This window comes from Manis pentadactyla, chromosome 6, assembly GCF_030020395.1.
Source record: "Manis pentadactyla isolate mManPen7 chromosome 6, mManPen7.hap1, whole genome shotgun sequence".
NCBI lineage: Eukaryota > Metazoa > Chordata > Mammalia > Pholidota > Manidae > Manis > Manis pentadactyla.
In genome coordinates, this window is record NC_080024.1 from 99,047,812 (window position 1) to 99,066,828 (window position 19,017).

The 19,017-nt window shown below is 40.6% G+C and overlaps 1 protein-coding gene across 2 annotated transcripts in view; it reads left to right on the top strand.

Annotated features, from left to right (window-relative positions):
* DSC3 (desmocollin 3) overlaps nt 1-18,106 on the top strand; it is a 39,606-nt gene extending 21,500 nt beyond the window's left edge. The window contains exons 10-17 of one of the 2 annotated variants that reach the window (XM_036885930.2): nt 4,721-4,980; nt 5,094-5,236; nt 5,941-6,165; nt 7,981-8,205; nt 8,534-8,655; nt 11,844-12,101; nt 13,815-13,857; nt 13,942-18,106. In XM_036885930.2, coding sequence (XP_036741825.2) covers nt 4,721-4,980; nt 5,094-5,236; nt 5,941-6,165; nt 7,981-8,205; nt 8,534-8,655; nt 11,844-12,101; nt 13,815-13,841 — 1,260 coding nt within the window. In that variant the 3' untranslated portion in view covers nt 13,842-13,857; nt 13,942-18,106. The remainder of the gene's footprint in view (nt 1-4,720; nt 4,981-5,093; nt 5,237-5,940; nt 6,166-7,980; nt 8,206-8,533; nt 8,656-11,843; nt 12,102-13,814; nt 13,858-13,941) is intronic. The other variant, XM_036885920.2, reaches the window with a different exon arrangement.
* The last annotated feature ends 911 nt before the right edge of the window (nt 18,107-19,017 follow it).

The following is a 19,017-nucleotide window of genomic DNA, read 5'->3' on the forward strand; positions in this document are numbered from 1 at the left end:
ATAAATTGGAAGGGAACTTCACCTCTTTAGTACAGCTGTGCCCATCAAATGCCTGCCTTTCTTGTATGATTTTGTTGCCAAGTATGAGTCACCCAGCTTACACTTGAACAATATCAAGTACAGGGATCTGTGTATTTCCATCAGCAGCTTATTCCATAGTTGGAGGGTTCCAATCTCAGAGGTCCTTGCTTCTAATGTGCCTAAATTCTTCTCGTACCCTATGTGTTGGTGCTGGGTTCTGTCTCTAATGCTATGCAGAACAGGAATACTTCTTTTGAAAAGGCTTTTAGGTCCACTGAGACTGATGTTTTCTAAGATAAATATTCCTAATTACTTTATTCTTTACATGATATAATTTAGAAGCCTATATTCTTCTCAGACTCCCTCTTGAATATAAGCCTGGTTGTGTCTGATCCGTTTAAAAATAATTGAGGATGAACTACAGTATTATGTCAGACAGCAGTGAATGAACTCATTCTTGTTCTGTGTATTGTATTTTGGGTTGCACTGTTACAGTCTAGAGTCCAGGTAATGAGGACAAAAGAGCCCCCCACCCAGGGTTCCCCAAAAAGGAGGGCAGCTAGATGGTGATACTTTACTGCTTTGTCTCTGGTTCAGTTTAATTTAATTTCACATGAAAAGAACATAAAAAAAACTTTCCAGTAAAATTTGTATATATTTATTTCCATTATTTTTAAACATGTAATAGTTGCACCTATTTTATGATTACTGCCTACTCCTTACATCTAAGAAGTGTTCTTAGAATTTTCAAAGTGGTTGTCATGTCCTGAACAATTTTACACCACAGGGAATGCTATTCAGGCTCCTCAGGTAAGCTGTATTTAGGGTCACATACCCGTTAGGGTCCAGTATTATTATTATCCCATTTTATAACTAGAAAAAGGTTTGTTTATAGTGTTCTTCTTTTGCACAATTTCTGCTAAGTTTGTATATCAGTATTAGGCTTGTTTCACAAAAATACCTATTTTGCTTCTTTGCTCATGCTATGGAATTCTAAAACAGAAACAAGAAACATTGGGTTAAAAGATTTATTTTTAACCTTCACCACAACCTCCTGGTGGGTCTCTACCATTCTCGCCATCTCCAGACGAGGAGGCTGAGTCAAAATAAGCGCAGTGCTTGCCCCAGGGCGCTGGCTGCGCTGGGATAAAGCCAGAAGCAAGCCAGAGACGCCCGGTGCGCACACGCTCTTCAGAACAGCGTTCTCTCCTGCCAGCTCGGTGCCCCCGGGTCTTTTCCATACTTGCTTACATGGAGGTCTTCTCTCTCTCTGGAACTTTTCCTTTCTACTTCTCTGAGTTTATGCTGTGCATTATTTCCTCCCTCTCTCTCTTCCATTATCAGCTCCTTTGCTGATCGGACCTTCTCTTTGAGCCATTCATGATGTTCTCTAACACTTTGGCCAATAAACTTGCGTTTGCCATGTTTGGTCTTCCTTTCTCTATTCTTAGAAAGATGTGAGTCGTTCCAGAGCTCCTTTGGTAACCACACCGGTCTCTAAAGGTATCTCACCCTTTTCTTTGGTAAAGATCTGTGTTTACGTTCTTAAGTTATATTTTTAAGTACTTTGTAACCTTGATGAAGTAGGTGTACTCTATTTTAAAATCAAACACTGTAATCAGGGCATTTGAAGTCCGTCTTTCTGTCATGCAGGCTGCATGGCTGATGACGACCAACCTCCTCCCTACTATTAAGTTAAAAGAATGCGTCAGTGTGTTGACTGCCTTACAGGAACCCTCCTCTTCCAGTGCCTTGATTTTTCCATGTTATACAGGGTTGTGTTTAGGATGGATGCACTTTGTTTATCCCCTAAAGGATTAAATAATCAGGAGGTCACCCCCAAATTTGCTTAAGAGTACTTACCTTCGCTGGACAAAGCATCCATTCGCCTTGTTAGCTTATTGCATTATATTGGCTGTTAACAAACAATGCATCACTTTTTCCCTTCATTTACCTGTGTGACAGCTTGAGAGAGAGAGTACTAAAACCTACAGGGTAAAGCACTAATTGCGTGCTCGAATGCTAAATGCCATCCTTTCAACAATTGTATGGAAGAGAAAACTTAGTCTCAGAGAGATAAAGAAACTTTGGAAAAGTGACACAACTAGGCTGCAGTAGAGACAGGATTTCCAAGTGTGCTCCTGTGCACTATGCTAAATTGCTTTGCAGAGCTGTGCGGTCTTGGAATGTCAGCCTCTATATTACCTGTGAAGTACGAGCAATGCTTCCTTCTGCCTCCCTAGTAGCTGTTCAGTTATAATAATGACAGTGAAGGCTCCTGGTAAACTGTAGGATTATTAGTGGTTGTATTTTTTAAAGTCTTAGCTTGTGGTTTTGGCTAGTGCTGTGATTTTCCCTAATAGAACCAAAGAGCATGAGCTGATACAACGTTTAGCTCAGTCTTGGGTAAACTTCCCATATCTGATGTTTCTTTCCATTTCAGCATCAGTAGTGCGTATGGGCTTGAGTGTGGACGGTAGTGTTCTTGATCATCCTCAGCATGCAGGATCCTCCACAGGAGTGCAACGCTTGTTTTTCTAGGGAGTTGCTAGCAGATAGAGGATATTTTTGAACACTTTTTTTTTTCAATTGATGAAACAAAAGTTGCCCTGTGGTGGAAGAGAATTCATGGATTTTCATTAATCATTGAGGTCAGCCTGCCACATTTCTATTCTTGCAGAGTGTTAAGCTACTAAAACAATATGCAGCTTAAGCTGGAAAAATTGTATAGAGAAATCTTAAGGTCCTGGCCAGTAGGGAATAAATGTGCCTCCCCAGAGCCGCAGCTATGTCCTGAATCTCCGTCCACTCCTCATTGCCAACAGATGCGCTCATTGCATGATCTTACCAACACGTATACTTTGTGAGATAGTGTTCACTAGCAGCAGATAAACAGAGATTAATCCTTCTTTCCTCTTGACTGTCCAGTTTCTGGGATGTTGATAAAAAAAATTAAGAGTTTTACAATGTTTTGTGGATTCTAAGATTCAGAAATTTTCTTGACTGCTTAGTGGACTCATGATATTAGTATTTCAGCCTGGCAATATCTAGGTGTGGGGGAAGGTTTGAAAAAAAATTTTACTTGTCAGTCTTGATTTTGTTCAAGGTTCAGCCAGTGATTGTTTTGAGAAGCAGAAAGAATTGAAGAAAAAGTGCTTCAACTTTGCAGCAGGATGTAAAATAGTGTTTTCTGGGTTTTGCCTGATTTGCTGTCTGAAAATCCATTACCATCAAAGGGTTGATTTAAAACTTTTAGAGGCTAGTGAACCAGCTAAGCAGCATAGTAAAGCAGAGGGATTACGGTGTGGTGGTGAAGGACAGGGGCTCAGACAGGCTCAATGGCTTCACACTCCAGCTCAAATGACTGTCTTTTAGTCTTGAGAAAATCAGTGGGTCTCCTGTTCACCACCTTCTTGCTCTGCCAAATGGGGAGGCCTGTAGTCAGTGCCACTGGGCACATCACTTCCCTGTGAGAGTTTCCGTAAACTACAGACAATGCCAAAGTGTAATTCTCAAATTGTCGAAAACATAATTTTCAAAAAAGTAGATAGTGAGCACATGTAAATGTTTTACTTAACTCATTAACGAAGGAATCAGCAAAGAGGTAAAGCAGATTCCTAAGAAAAAGTGAGAACCAGGATGGATTGCGGTAACAGGAAAAATCGACATAAAATGACTGTTATATGCCTTCCATGACAGTTAAAGTGTGCATTTGGAGTATCATTTCCATCAAAGAGAAAATGAAATCATTGCACCCTTGTTACTGACCCTCTGTGAGGGGTTGAGACCCCTACAAGGGTCCTCTGGCCCAGGGTCTCTTATGCTAGTGAAACAAGACCAAGTTCAGGGCAGCAGAGCAGAAGTTTATTCTTTAATCAAGGACAGGAGAGGTGAGATCCTGGGCTCTAAATACACCTTGCCCTCCCACGGAGTGAGCGGGAGGGAGTCTCTCAGGGGCCAGGAGGGCAGGGCTGGTGACGGGGCAGGATCCAGGGGAGGGGGGGCTCTTCGGGTGGCTGGGGCATGCACAGTCCCACAGGCCCCTGGGCACTACACTGCTGTGCCTGGGACCCTGCGCCTCTCCCCTCTGGGGGGGATATTTACACGGTGAGGCGTTGTATGAGGGCATAGTGAGCTTACAAGGTGGTCAGGGGTGAAACCGGGCAGTTGTCTGACACTTGAACTTCTCTGGTTCCAGCCAACTCTGCGGTTGGTCTTTTGCAGCAGGTGTCAGGGCTCCGTCTTGTTCAGCTGTGTTGTAGCTGACACCTAATTCTGTAAGAGCTGTGAAACGTCTAGACTGGAGTCAGTAGTAAGGAGCAGGACAAGCACTGCCTCCTCCTGGCCAGGTGACCCTTAGGCTGGGGGGTTACACAGGGTCCCAAAGCGGGGCCACACGGACACTGTCATCTTGCTGCATTATGTTTGAGTTCATGGTAATAATTTTCCTTAGTAAGAATGAACTATGAAAATATTTCAAGAATCGCTTTTCCGTAACTCTGTAACACCACCTGCAGAAACTTCTGAACCAATCTTGTTAAGGCTTAGTGAAGAATCACCTCTCTCCTTTGCAAAAGTTAAACATCAATACTGAGCGAATATGCAGCACTGTTCATAGTTACAGAAGTTCACTTGCTACTTGAAATGCCAAAAGTATTTTACACGATGCTGACATACATGAACTTTTTTCTTCTTTAAGCCATTGAATTATGAAGAAAACCGTCAAGTGATCCTGGAAATCGGAGTGAGCAACGAGGCTCCATTCACCAGAGACATCGCCCTCAGAACGACAGCCATGAGCAGAGTGTTGGTCACCGTTCACGTGCGGGATCAGGACGAGGGGCCCGAATGCAGCCCTGCCACCCAGTTTGTACGGATTAAAGAAAACCTAAAAGTGGGGTCAAAATTCAGTGGCTATAAGGCATATGACCCCGAAACCAGGAGTAGCAGTGGCTTAAGGTAATGAGAGCTCTATAACCACATACTAATCATGCATTTGTAATCTTTGAGACAGTAACTTGTTTTTAATATATTTTATATTGCTAAAGGCTATTTTTATTTTTTATTGATAGGTTCAAAATATTGAATGATCCTAAAGGGTGGGTCACCATCGATGAAACTTTGGGGTCAATCACAACATCCAAAATCCTGGACAGGGAGGCTATGACTCCCAGAAATGAGTTATATAATATTACAGTCCTGGTGACTGACCAAGGTAAAAATGTTTTAATATGGTATTTTAGAAAAGAATTGGAGAATAAACTTCATTGATTCTTGTGTAAAATTTATTGCAGTAAATATATGGGATTCTTAGAAATTACTTAAAAGATCATTCCCATTTCTCTTAGTCATCTAACAGAGTGAAACTTCATGGCAGCCAGAAGTCATGTCTTATTTGTGTTTATATATTGCCAGCATGGGGGCCTTAAAGCTTGTGTCCGCATTAGAGGACAATGATGAAGTCTGTCTAGGATTAGATGACATGGTCTCACTAGACTCTTCCACATCTTTTTATGCAACTTTAAGTCAAGCGCAAGCATCTGTACTTAAAAAATTTTCCTAGGTAGTTTAAATGTACTGAGATTAGAATAACTTTTCTGTAGCCCCTTTACTGCTTATTAACATTGGCACCAGAACAACCCAAGGAAATAGAGTTTGAAACACAGACACTTATTTTTATTATCTTGGTAATGATTCTGGTAAAAGAAGTTATTGGCAGTTGTGTCTGACATGCGAGCAACAGTTGTGCTTGTGCAGATTACTTTCATGCTTCATTTATCCATCTGTGTTTTTGTTTGTCATTTCCTCTCATAATCCATTTATTTTAAAATACATTATATGTTGGCTCTAGTTGTTTTTTTCCTTAGGAAACTGTAAAAGAATTAAAAATTACACTGAGCCTTTTTCCTATCCTCCTAGGTGGTAGATCATGTACTGGGACACTTGCAGTTATAATTGAAGATGAAAATGATAATTCACCAGAAATGCTGCAAAGTTACCTAACAGTTTGCAAACCGAAGATGGGGTACGCTGACATTTCTGCTGCTGATCCCGATGAGCCTATCCACGGCCCTCCATTTTCCTTCAGCTTGGCGAGCACTTCCCCAGAGATCACCCGAGTATGGGCACTCACCAGGCTTAATGGTATTCAACCCAAAATAATGATTTATATGCTCTCGAAAAACAGAGTGGGTTTACCTGTTACTTGAATATTCTTATTAACGTATGTTAGTAGACTTAACCTTTTGCCAGGGGGCCTGTGTTATATATAGTATGTAAAATGAAAGAAATCAGTTTTTATGAAGGCAACATTAACATTTATAACAAAAACAAGAAAGCTTTGTTAAAATATTGGGTAGCTTATTATTAAGACAACTTGTTTCTGTTGTATTTTTAAAGTAACTCCAATAAGGTTAGGAGAGAGCAGAAGGTGAACAGGTTAGATTTTAGTGTGAGCAAATTGTGGGAATGAGGATTGGAGTGTCTGGGACAGGCAAAGTTCGATGATAACGAACAGCATATGTGCTCTGGGGGTGTTCTGGAAGGAGATATGGTGGGGTGCAGATGGAGGCATGGCTGTGCGGCCCTCGGGGCAGCTTGCTGTGCTGTTGGTCATTGGAGGTGTGATGTCCTGTGCGTCAGCCAGAGGTCACTGCTGTTCTGTCCCTCCATCATCTCATTCATGCAGCTGGACTTCTGTATGGGCCGTGCCTTCTTCCTAGAATACCTCATGCCCCAATTCTTAGCCTGATATCCACAATACTTATGGAGCCCCTATTATCCACCCGGCACTGTTCCAACTCTGGGGAGATGTATGGAGATGAGTAGGCAGGCATAACTCCAGATCAGATGCTCACATGTGTGAAGTCGTTCTTGCTGTAGGAGTGGCCCTGTGACCTGTCCCTGCCTTTGCTACAGCTGTGTTCACATTGTATTTTGTTTTCTTTTCTCCTCCGTACCTGAGCTTCTCAGGGCATCTGTAATCCATCTGTTATTTCCAGCCTCTAGCCCAGTGCTTAGTCGCTGACTAATAAATGTTTGTTTGATCAATAGCTGATTAATACATATGTGTAAAGAAGAACATATTAGGGGAATAAATAAATCAGTGTTATTAGTGTTCAGAGAGTTTTAGTTGGATGCTGAGAGGCAGGAGGGAAGAAGGATGGAGTCTGGTGGTGAAGGTCCCTGTGAGCAGGCGGAGGGGACAAACCTTGGCATCGGAGGCCACAGCAGATGTGCCCTGGGTGTGCAAGTCAGGCAGTGCTACCAGATTTATGTCTTAAAATGTAGCATTGGTGACAGAAGGACAATTTGATGGGGGCAGAGCTCACTGACCAGGAAAATAAGAGGCTGCTGCAGTAGTACGAGAAGTCGAGACGCGCCTCTGTTCGTGAGCCAGGAGAGGGCTTGGGAGGGTCTAGCCTGAGACGCAGCATGATCCTGAAAGGCTCCAAATAAACCGTAAGAGTAATCGCATTCCTTGAGGGACTCGGTATGAGGTGTCCCTCTTGAGGTTCTTAACAGCTCTAACAGTGCATTTGAGGAAGGCTGAGAAATTCCGGTGACTTCAGGTGTGCACTTCCCACTGCATCATTTCACTCACTGCAACGCCCCCCGGGTGGAAATCGCCAGTGAAAATGTGTGGAGTTTTTGGTCAGGTGATAATTGAGTTGTTTAAATAATGTGTCAGGATTATTGGGGGAATACCCCGTTACTAAGGATGTATTGTAGTGGTATAGACCCGTGTTCCTGTGTAAGCCTTATACCTGCCTGTGTGACATTAATTAGCTTTCTGGTATCGAGATCACTTCCAGCCCAAAGGCATTAATATGAAGAGTCTATTGAGCTTTGAAAAATTACCTTATACCCAAGGTACCAGAAGGTAAATAGATAAGAGAATGTGAAACAAACGCTGAAGAATAATTGTTCATTAAAAGTGTAATTGCTTTTTTCTTTCAGATACAGCTGCCCGTCTCTCATATCAGAAAAATGCTCAATTTCAAGAATACAATGTTCCTATTATTGTAAAAGATAGAGCTGGTCAGTCTGCAATGAAAACCTTGAGAGTCAATTTATGTGACTGTGTTCACCCCAGCCAATGCCGGGCAGCCTTGAGGAGTGCGGGGGCGACGCTCGGGAAGTGGGCCATCCTGGCCATACTGCTGGGCATAGCATTGCTCTTCTGTAAGTCTTCTTTACTTACTTAAGTTAAAATGTGTCATTTAAAAAAAAATTACTATTTAAGTCATGATTCTAAATACTTTAACATGATGGGTAGAATTCAAGCTCTTAAAAAGGGATATAATTAAAATACACACAAAATCACTTCAAATTTAAAAATCTTAGCTCAAGTTATGGCCTGCTAAAAATGTGGAAAGCCCCAGGTAACACATAGGTCACTATGCTCAGTGGCTTTATATTCCACCCGTGCACCTCAGGGTAGTAAGAAATGAAAGATGAATGTTTTATTCTGAATATGCTAAACTTTTCTTTTTCTTTTTTTTTAACTTAGCTGTGCTGCTGACCTTAGTATGTGGAGTTGTTGGTGCCAAAAAAAGAAAGGCTTTTCCTGAGGATTTAGCACAACAAAACTTAATTGTATCAAACACAGAAGCCCCTGGAGATGATAAGGTGGTAAGTAACATTTTTTAAATGAATATTTGTCTCTGAGTATCTCCCATAGTTTCCTTAACTTATCCTCATAAAGTTACTTTGAAATTTAGGGGTTAATTTATACCTTTAGGTTGGTCAGAATTTGTAGGCGTAAGTATTCTATTTTCAATATTCAAATATTTATATAGTGGCATTATTAAACTTCTAAACTGGATGTATTGTTTTAGTTACCATTTTTCCCCTCTCTAGTGTTATGATCTAAAACTTGTTCTTTGATGTTGCGAATTTATTATAGTAACAATCATTTTTGGCTGCTCTCTGCAGTATATAATTCCAGATATTGCCTGTTTATTTGATTCTGTGACCATTTATAATAGAAAAAATACTTGTTCTTAAAGGTCTCAGACTAATAAAACAAAAGTTCTCAAGGTAAACTAAGATAATATCAAAGAAATATATGTTTTAAAAAGTGAATGTGTGTGTGCATGTGTGTGTGTATGAGTTTACATGTGTGTGCATGTGTGTGTGTGTGTACAGGGTGGGGGGCTTGGAAGATTACTGCCACTCTCTTTCCTTATATATTTTGTGGGACCTCTGAACTGCTGGACACTCTGCTTCTCGTTTTTTTGGCCAGTATATACAAAATGCTCTTATAAAGCATGTTCATCCTTCAAAAAGATTTCAATTTATTTATGAGAAATCGACTCTCTAATTTTTTGGGGAAAAAAATAGGAACATAACAGTGCACCATTAGTGTTGATATGCTACAGCCCTGTTGGAGTTGGAACATACTTAATGATATGTAACTTTATTCATGTTGTTTGGATCAGCGAAAGAGGTATAAATTACTCTGTAACTTGAGGAATAACAAAGGTTTGAAAGTGATGGTTACTCCTCGGGTCTTTTCTGTTACTGTTTTCTAAGGCAATGAGATGGTATATATCTTTTATAGATATATTTCAGATTCAGTAAATCATCTGAACCTGAAAAGTCTTCCAGTTTAGCTAGCAACTCTGCATATTAAATAGAAAAAAGAGTCGGTAAGAAGATGGCACAGTGGGCCTGATCATCATGGCAGTCTCTTCTGGAAAGTGGTAGTTCCCAGGCAGAACTGACATGCAGAGGTCAGCGCTGAAAACAAACCTCCCTCCGACAGCCCAGCGGGTCGGTGTGAAGCCCCACGTCACTTTTCTGTTTAATCAATCCTTCATTTTAAAACTTTCCTGACACTTTGTTCTCCTCTAGGTCCCTCCATGTCTCTTTTCCTTTGAAAGGGAACTTTTTGAGAGTATAAAAAACCTTTTCTTACATTCAGTTCCTCTGTGGCCTTACTTCCTATTCCCCCAGCACTCCTTGGAAATTCTTTCGACAAAGACCACCAGTGGCCACTTCTTTCCTCGACGCCGATGGGTGCTTACGTCGTCTGAACTGGGTCTTGAACGGCTCTCCTTCCTTCCGCGTCGCTGGCCTCCCCACCGCAATCTCCTCTGGCACCGCCTCAGAGCTGGGCCTCTTGGATTCCTCTGTTCAGCTAAACTCTGTCACAGCTCAGATGACTTCATGAGGGATAAAGCATGATTTTTTTCTTGTGGCTCTGTTCTCAGCCGTTTTCTCATTTAGTCTGCAGTTTTCTCTGGGTGATGTCCCTTATTCCGGTAGTGACTCCAGAATAGAGCTCCAGCTCAGCTCTCTCCCCTGAGCTCCAGCCACATCATGTGCAGTTGACCTCTGAACAATGCTGGGCTTAGGGGTGCTGATGCCCTGCGTGGCAAAAAAATCTGCTTAGGACTTCTGACTCCCCAAACACTTAACTACTAATAACCTACTGTTGACTGGAAGCCTTAGAGTTGACATGATTTGTATGTTACACATTATATATTGTAACTCTGGGGGGAAAATATGTTCCCAGTTAAGGGAAAATTACCTTTGAAGCCAAAATCAGTCAAAGGGAGAAATAAAGTGAGAGAAACCTATAAGCAGTTGTCCACTTCTGCTCACCCATGTCTCTTGTGACCTGGTTGCAAAAAGGGACCCCACTCAATCTCTAGGGTCCAGATGTGCCCTCACTCCCTGCTGCCCCCTGTAATCACCTATTGATATGGAAATGCACTAAGGCTGGGCAAGAGATTCTGGAAATACTGCAATTTTACCCACATATATATTATTGCAATAAAGTAAGCTAGAGAAAAGAAAATGTTTTCTCAAATTGTCACAAATCTCTGAAAAATCTTCCAGTATATTTATTGAAAAATTCCATGTAGAAGTGGATTCCTGCAGTTCAAACCTGTGTTGTTCCAAGGTCAACTACACCCATTTTGGATGTCCACAGATTTCTCAAGCGTAGCATGTCCAAAGCTGAATTGCTCACCCTCCTCCTGCCACAGCCACATCTTCTCTATTGCAGTGAATTGTACCATCTGTCTGGTTGCACCAGCAGAACACCTCAAAATAGCTCCCAGCTCCTCTCCTTGCTGCCTCACCCATCCCACCACCACTAAGCTTTCTGTGGGGTCCATTCCCTTCACTGCTTCTGCTCTGGCTCAGGTCCTTACCATCTTTCACCTCCAGCGATTCAGTGACTCTCTGATACCCATGGCACTGAACTGGTCTCCTCATTTGTCTTTCACATTATTGAGTAGAATGATTAAAAAAAAATGTCCCTTGCCTGTTCATAAAACTCATCTTTGAGTCTCCATGATCTGCCTGATAGTCCACATTTTTTATCATGGCAGATAGGTCTGTCCTCTGGCCATTTATAACCTCTTCATGTCTCTGAACTCTGTGTGGCACCATTCTCAGCAGGCTGATGCTGAGGCCCCCAAATTACCCTGCTTGCCTTTGTTTCCACCTCCTGCAGGCAGACCCTTTCCTCCCATTCCTCAGCAGGAGTCCCTGGGCTCAGTTTTCCCAGTTTACTCCACTTACTTTCTCTGGATTTGCATTTTAATGCTTTTCTTCTGTGTTCCATATAGCATTTATCTGAGTACCACAATCTTTAAGTAATTATCTATTGGAATTTTACCTTCTTGGGGCCATGTGTCTGTCTTTGCATTCCCAGATGGGGCCTATAATTGGAGAATGAGAAATGTCTGTTGAGTGAACGAGTGAATAAAAGGTGCAATCAAAATTCTCTCTCCTTTGCCTTCTTGTGACTTGACTTGGACTCCATTTCCTCCCAATACTAATGGTCTTATTTTATTTTATTTCAGTGTTCTGCCAATGGCTTCACGAGCCACACTGTGGGCTGCTCGGCTCAGGGAATCTGTGGCACGCTGGGATCAGGAGTGAAGAACGGAGGGCAGGAGACCATCGAGATGGTGAAGGGAGGGCACCAGACCTTGGACTCGTGCCGGGGGGCCGGGCAGCAGCCCCCGCTGGACTCCTGCAGGGGAGGGCACGTGGAGGTGGATGGCTGCAAATACTCGTACTCAGAATGGCACAATTTCACTCAGCCCCGACTCGGCGAAGTGAGTTTCCTGGAAGGTTTTGGCTCTACGAATTGAATGTAGGAGTGGAGAACAATAGGAAATAGAAATTAACACATATTTTCAGAAACTGCCTTTTCATTTTCTACAATGTATTCTTTCTCTTTTGCTCTCTGATTATTTCTCCCCCTGCTCTTTGGTTTTGTTACATTATTTAACATCAAAGAGTTATTCCATCTGTCATTTTTCTTAATTTCTAAAATCTCATGAAAACTAGAGTTTCTAATATTCCTCACTAAAGTTATATTTTATATTTCACTATTAGATGTGTGTTAACCTCCTGAACTCTTTTACTATAGCAGAATATGAAAAAACCTCATTCCTCACAATCACAGAATTCCTCAAATCAAATCTGTGTTTCTCTGTGAATATGAAACGTGTACACAATTCCAGGATGACATCAAATAGTATGATCTATATGAACTATCTTTAATGGAAGAAGCACCATGCAAATCCAAAGTGCTTTTATTCACAGTAAAGTAAGGATATGGAAGAAAGGAGGGATTAAATAGAGGATTTTAACTTCTGGCAGTGCATCAAAATCCTGGGGGAGCTTTTAAAAAATACTAATGCCTGAGCCCCACCTTGAAAGATTGCTTTAATTGGTTTGGCTTTTTCTTCTTAAGCAAAGCTCCTCAGGTGATTCAGATGTGCAGCCTGGGCCAGAACCACGGGATTAAATAGTCTTTCGGGTACTAAGTGTTCACTTCTTTCATCAGAGGGCACCAGGACCCTGGCAACACAAACGCTGGACCACAGGCCCTTCGTTCTCTGATGACTCTGTGACACGGCTGTAGCTTATCACATGCCCATAGCATTTTTTTCCTGCCAAATTCAAGTGTTAATCCTCTTACTGTTTCTAAACAGTCAGTATTCATGTAAGATCAGGTTGGGAAGGAGGGGAGCTTAAGAAGCACTCTTGGGAGTTTCATCCATGTCCACATCAAGTGTTGGGCTGTGAGGCTTAAATGTTCATGAGGAAGACACCGGATAACATAAGCCAAGGAAATGTGCTCCGGGTTAGAGGGAGTGGTGCACAGGCGGGATGGGGGGAGGCACAGGGGTTTGGTGAGTTGGCAGACAGGCCAGTGACAGAGTGAGGGCACATGTGGCTGAAGGCTTGGCCTCTGCATTTGGAAGGTGTGGTTTTTGCAATGTGGGTTATGTTGATTATTTTTAATTTCACTGAAATGTTTTGTGTGTGTTTTGGTTGCCTTAGAACTTGATGCTGAAGCCAATGTGGTCCTTCTCACCTTCTTTATAGCTGCATGTAATTGAGGTGTTAGTTAACGTTTATTGAATATTTACTTTGTCCTGGGCATAACACAGGTATCTTTCATGCACTATTATTTCATCATTTAATAATGATCTTGTGAGACAGTCGCTGTCTGTATTGCCTGAAAGATGTTCAGTGACTTGCTTAAAGTCATAGACCTGGTTGGTGAAGCCAGAGCTATGACAGGGTGACTATCCAAGCTCAAATTCCTAACCATTATGTGTGTTGTCACTGTTTGTGGACTAGCCTAACCTCGATACAAGACTCAGGAATGAGCATTTAATGGTGATTTAAATGTACTTAAATATACCATTTGTGTATATAATTTTTTATTTGTCTGGATTACTAGAAATGTAAAATATACTGACTTTATGGTATGGTTGTGATACAGACCAATCATTTGCATTTTTTGTATATAGGACTCCATTAGAGGACACACTGGTTAAAAATTAAACATAAAAGGTAAATAAAAAACTATAAAATTCTATGTTCATATGCTTAATTGTGTTTAAAACAATAATGCAGCCCTTTCTTTTTATTTTACAGAAATTGCATCTATGTAATCAGAGTGAAGACCTCATGCCATCTCAAGATTATGTCCTTACGTACAACTATGAAGGAAGAGGGTCCCCAGCTGGGTCTGTAGGTTGCTGCAGTGAAAAGCAGGAAGAAGATGGCCTGGACTTTTTAAATAATTTGGAAGCCAAATTTACTGCATTAGCAGAAACATGCTCAAAGAGATAATGTTAAAGTGCTACAATTAGACAGGTCTTTGCGAGACATCATTCTGGAGGTTTCCAAAAGGAATATTACAAAATTCAATTTCAGTTTCATATATGTGTATATGTATGTGAATTTTTCTAAAATTTGAATTATGCTGTTAACCAATTTGTATTTTTGTAACAACTTGTGCTTCTATTTGCTTAGAAGTTTAAAATGTTACGGCATGTTTTGCCTTCTTTACCCTTGAACAGACAACTAGTGATCTCATGCTATGGCACTGGGATTTAGGTCTATAAAGGGTCTGCTCTTCTTTACAGATATTTGCCCAATAAATAGGTAAACATTAGTCCAATGCTAGCTAAGCTATATTAGATCAAATATAGTAGAACAGCTGTATGGGCTAAAAATTCTGTTCTTGTTCTACATTTAGATTTAAGTGGAATGGGATTCTATAAAATATTATGGTAAATTAAGTTGGATTTTTTATCTCTAAGATATTGGTAGCACCTAGTTAGTAGCTTCCCAGACTACTAGAATTTCATTTTCCTTCTGGTTATGACTAGATTGTGAAGAGCAGTCCTATGTATGCAGTTGCCCTGATAAAGTCTTAAAAATGCATAACCACAGAGTCAGGCTATACCGGAAAAGTACAGACCAAAAACTGTGTTGTTTTAATACTTTTGAGTGTGTGTGTTTTGTAGTTTACAGAAGGATTACTAGGGGGGACATATCTCAGTTTCCTTTTTCTCAAGAAAGAACTATATTCACCACAGAGTTATTGTTAGTATTTTAATGAAAAATATCAAAGATCTTCTATTGAGATTGTAATCAAGTTTTAATATTTTTTCCCCTGAAATTCAGGACTAGTATTGATAATACGCCAGTCGTGAAAATTATCCTGAGAAAAATTTTTCTTCTCTTTGAATATAGTATTTTCATATTTCTATTTGCAAGTTTAGCACATATGACTCTTTATTTTCTGTCAGTTGTAGTCACTTGCAGTTAGAATGTTACCCTTAGATAAGGTGTGCTTTCTGAAGAAGCAGACTCCTGTCATAATTACCAGTAGCAATGAGAGATGAGCATGTATTTCCAATAAAATACATTATTTCTTATTAAGGCAGATCAATATTACAAATGCTGTAAGAATCAAAAAACATAGGAACATGTAAGTCCTAGGTGCAATTTAATTTCTTCCAAAACATTGCTTAAATGTACTGATTTCCTAATTTGTTCATGTGATAGAGCTCCCAGAAGGACTTGCAAAATACCCCGAAGCAGTGATGTTTAAACTTAACATAATACCGAATCTTGTGATAAATCTACTATCACGTTATTGTATACTCACTTCAAATGATAGTTTCAAAACAGACAAGAAATAGCAGGTATGACCAGCTGAAGTAACTTTTGGAAGAGAAACAATTAAGACTGAATTAACTTAAAAAATTTGCAGCTATGAAGTGACCTGCTGCCTGACCCCTTGCCCCAAACAAGGAATTCTTTATTTACCCTTGGAGGCAAAATGTGTTGAGTGAGGCCACGAATTGCAGTGTTCTTTATGTATATAGGTTGAATTGACCACATGCTCAGGCACACACACACACACACACACACACACACACACACACACACACACACACACACACACACACACACACACACCCCTCACTTCTTGAAAGTTTGTGTTACACCACTTTGCTTTTCTGAAACACCTAAATTAGTACCTGCTCTCACTAACTGAAAGAAATCCAAAGAGGATTTTCACTCTTACGAAAAAAAGTGAAAAGCCAAGCTGGCATTCAGCGTTGCTTTGCGAGGCTGCTGTGGAGGCGCAGCACAGGTGGTGAGAAGGGCAGGCCAGGACCCCTGCCTAGGACCACCTGCAGCCCCTCAGCAGGCAGCCACCAAGCTCCCAACTGAGAGCATCTGTCTTTCTTGTCATCTATTTTATGCATTTGTTAGCAACATGTGTCCTAAGGTATCAAAAAGCCTAGAAGAATTGATTTTTTGGGTCTGGGAATGCTCAGATTTTCAATATGAATTAATGGTAATTGCTTCTTCATTTTATGCCATTTTGGTTTATGAAAGTTTCATAGGAACATGCTACTTTCAGGTAACTGGGGAAACCTGTATGTATACACACACACACACAGGTATTTACACACACACTTACACATATATATATAACTAGAAAGATTTAAAAGAAAATGAAAACCAAAGGGGAAGATAAGAATTTAAACGAGGCTGGGTTTGCCCCACTAGGAATCCAGGGTTTAGAAAAGAGCCTGTCTCACTTAGTTGTGATATGCTGGTGGTCACTGAGCACTGCCAGGAACCGGTTCATGTACATGTGTGTGATGTGTCTCAAGCTGCGTGTACAGCGGATGGTTTCAGTGGGGAGGGAGCCGGGTGGGACAGCAGATCTCTGTGTCAGTAAGCGAGGCGCAAACTGGTGAACGGCTGTGTGGCTAGGGCTCCCTGACTTGGGCTAGCAAGGTTCCAAATAAACTAATTAGTTTTCCTAGAACTAATACTAATAACCTTTTTAAACCTAGTTATGGTAAACATAAATCTTCTATCACCATTTTCTTTCTCTCTGCTGTCAACTGACATTTTGAGACTTTAGAAGCAAATAACCATATCCTCTGGGTCAGATTTTCAAGGGTAAAGGGAGTTGGGATGCAGATCTTACTGAAAGGATGGAGGTGGCATGATTGTCTCTGATGGGAGCCCACAGACCCCTCCCCACTCTGTGTTCTGGTCAGAGCCTGGGAGCTGTGAAGTGTCAGTTCCCTCTTCACTGCCTTGTTTTAAAGTGACATCTATGTCAATCGAGGAAATCCAGCCTCCCCGTCTGGCACATTTCTCTCTCCCAATGTTAGTAACACTTAGGAGCAAATAGTCCAGACTGTCAGTCACTCTTCAGTATGAATCAATTTTTTTGAGATTGCTTTCTTATGAGGATTTTTTAAATAGCTGAAGAAATAGGAATGTGGTTAAGAAATAGGAAATAGGAAAGACAAAGATTTAGTGGTCATTTTGGGACAGAGGGACCTTTTGGAGATCACAAGCCTAGGGGGGTATTTGGACTTAATTTTATCCAAATATAAAATTGGGGAGAGCAACATGAAAACTCAGGTCTCCACTGGTAAGGGTAGAGGCCTCAGAAGTGTGTGGGTGGTAAGAAAGGCAGCGGAGGTCGCTCCCTAGATTTTCCCAGGCCGGACCCTACCTTGTCTTTTCCCAGACCAGTGGCAGCTGCCATTGATTTGAGTGAAACATTGCCAGCCCTTTCTCTCTGCCTCACCTTATTTGGAGTGTGGAGTCAAGGAGGAGAGAGCTGATGGCAGGATGAGTCTGAAGGCATTTGCAGGATGGGCCTCAACTGGTTGTGCAAAACAAACATGGCATTCTTAGGGAATGCGTTAGTCCTTATGCAGCCTGCTGGCACTAAGCCTTCAATTAAATATGTGTCTAAGACTTTTTATTGGATGCTGCATTTTCTGTTTCCTAATTTGCCCCTGAAATCTAAATTTTAGACCTAGACTTCTGGAAAGGGCATTTTCCTTTTAAAGGTTTTTTTATTTTTAGTGTAAACATTTTTAACATGTAGTATTCTTCTTACATGTGTAGGGTAAAATTATGCTATTTAATTGTTGAAAGGAAATGTCTTTTAAAAAAATTTCAATTTTTTTCCCAGAGGATGTTCTTGAATTTTTAATGCAAGTGTACAGATTATTTTTTCACATTTTTAGATGGAAGCAGTTAAGCATCTATACAAGGCAGTGAGGTTTGTTTTTCAATGTTTTAAACAGAGCTTTAGTTTTGCTGTTAAAAGAAGTTACTGTGCTTTTAAAGAAACATGGCGGGTTAAAATAAGCAAAAATTGGGTGTATAAAATCTTATTTGCATATCTAGAATGTAATTAAACAATGTTAACTTGATTGCTTGTCTTTGCTGTATTTAGAGATTAAATGATTTCAAGGTGCTCATGTTGCAAAATTGTTTTTAAGACTGGCATGGAACTAGATTCTCAGTAATGGCTTTGCTATATAACTGGGGAATATTTTGGTGAGTGGGTAATCATCAGATTGTCAGCATCAGTTATATGCTCACTATTGGGGGTGCAGCTTTACAAATGATTTCTATCTGTGTGTCTATCTATCATCATCTGTCTGTCTGATTTTGATTGGGTAAAGAAATATTAGAAGGTGGTTGCAATTGCAGAGTGTCCTAGAAATAAAACTCTCATACAACATTCTTACTTGGAGGAACATTGTAGTCAAGGGGAAACATGAAGAGATAAAAAAAGAAAAAAAGCAAGCTATATTCCATCTTGGTTCTGCCACCTACAGGATATACGATCTTCTACCTTTAATCACAACCAAATTATGGTGCTGTGAGCTTCACAGCAAATCTTGTGTGTGTGTGTATGTGTGCATGTACTTTCCCACAAATGTAAGGCTGAGCATTTCAAAAATTTATGAGTCATATCAAAAGCTCTACATTTTAATATAATTTGAACCACAATTTCAGTTTCAGGAATTTTATTGTGATTATTATTTTTGTGTGTACATAGTTGGCATCAAGAGTGCTTGTTGGGTTTTGTCTGTGACAGCAAGATTTTGGGTAAGTTCCAAATATCCAGAAGAATCGATTTGGTTAAATATTAGGTCAAAGGTCAAGAAGAGTGGACATTAAAGTTTGACTGTTTGATTGAAACCTGGCTCTTCCACCTACTCTGTGTGACTTTAGAAAGGCTACATATCCCCTCTCTAAATGTTAGATTTCTCATGTTTAAAATCCAGATAACAATACCAAGCTCACGGTATTTTGTTGGGATGAGTAAATGTGTTTATATATTTTAAGCACATAGAACACGGCTTGTACATAATAAAA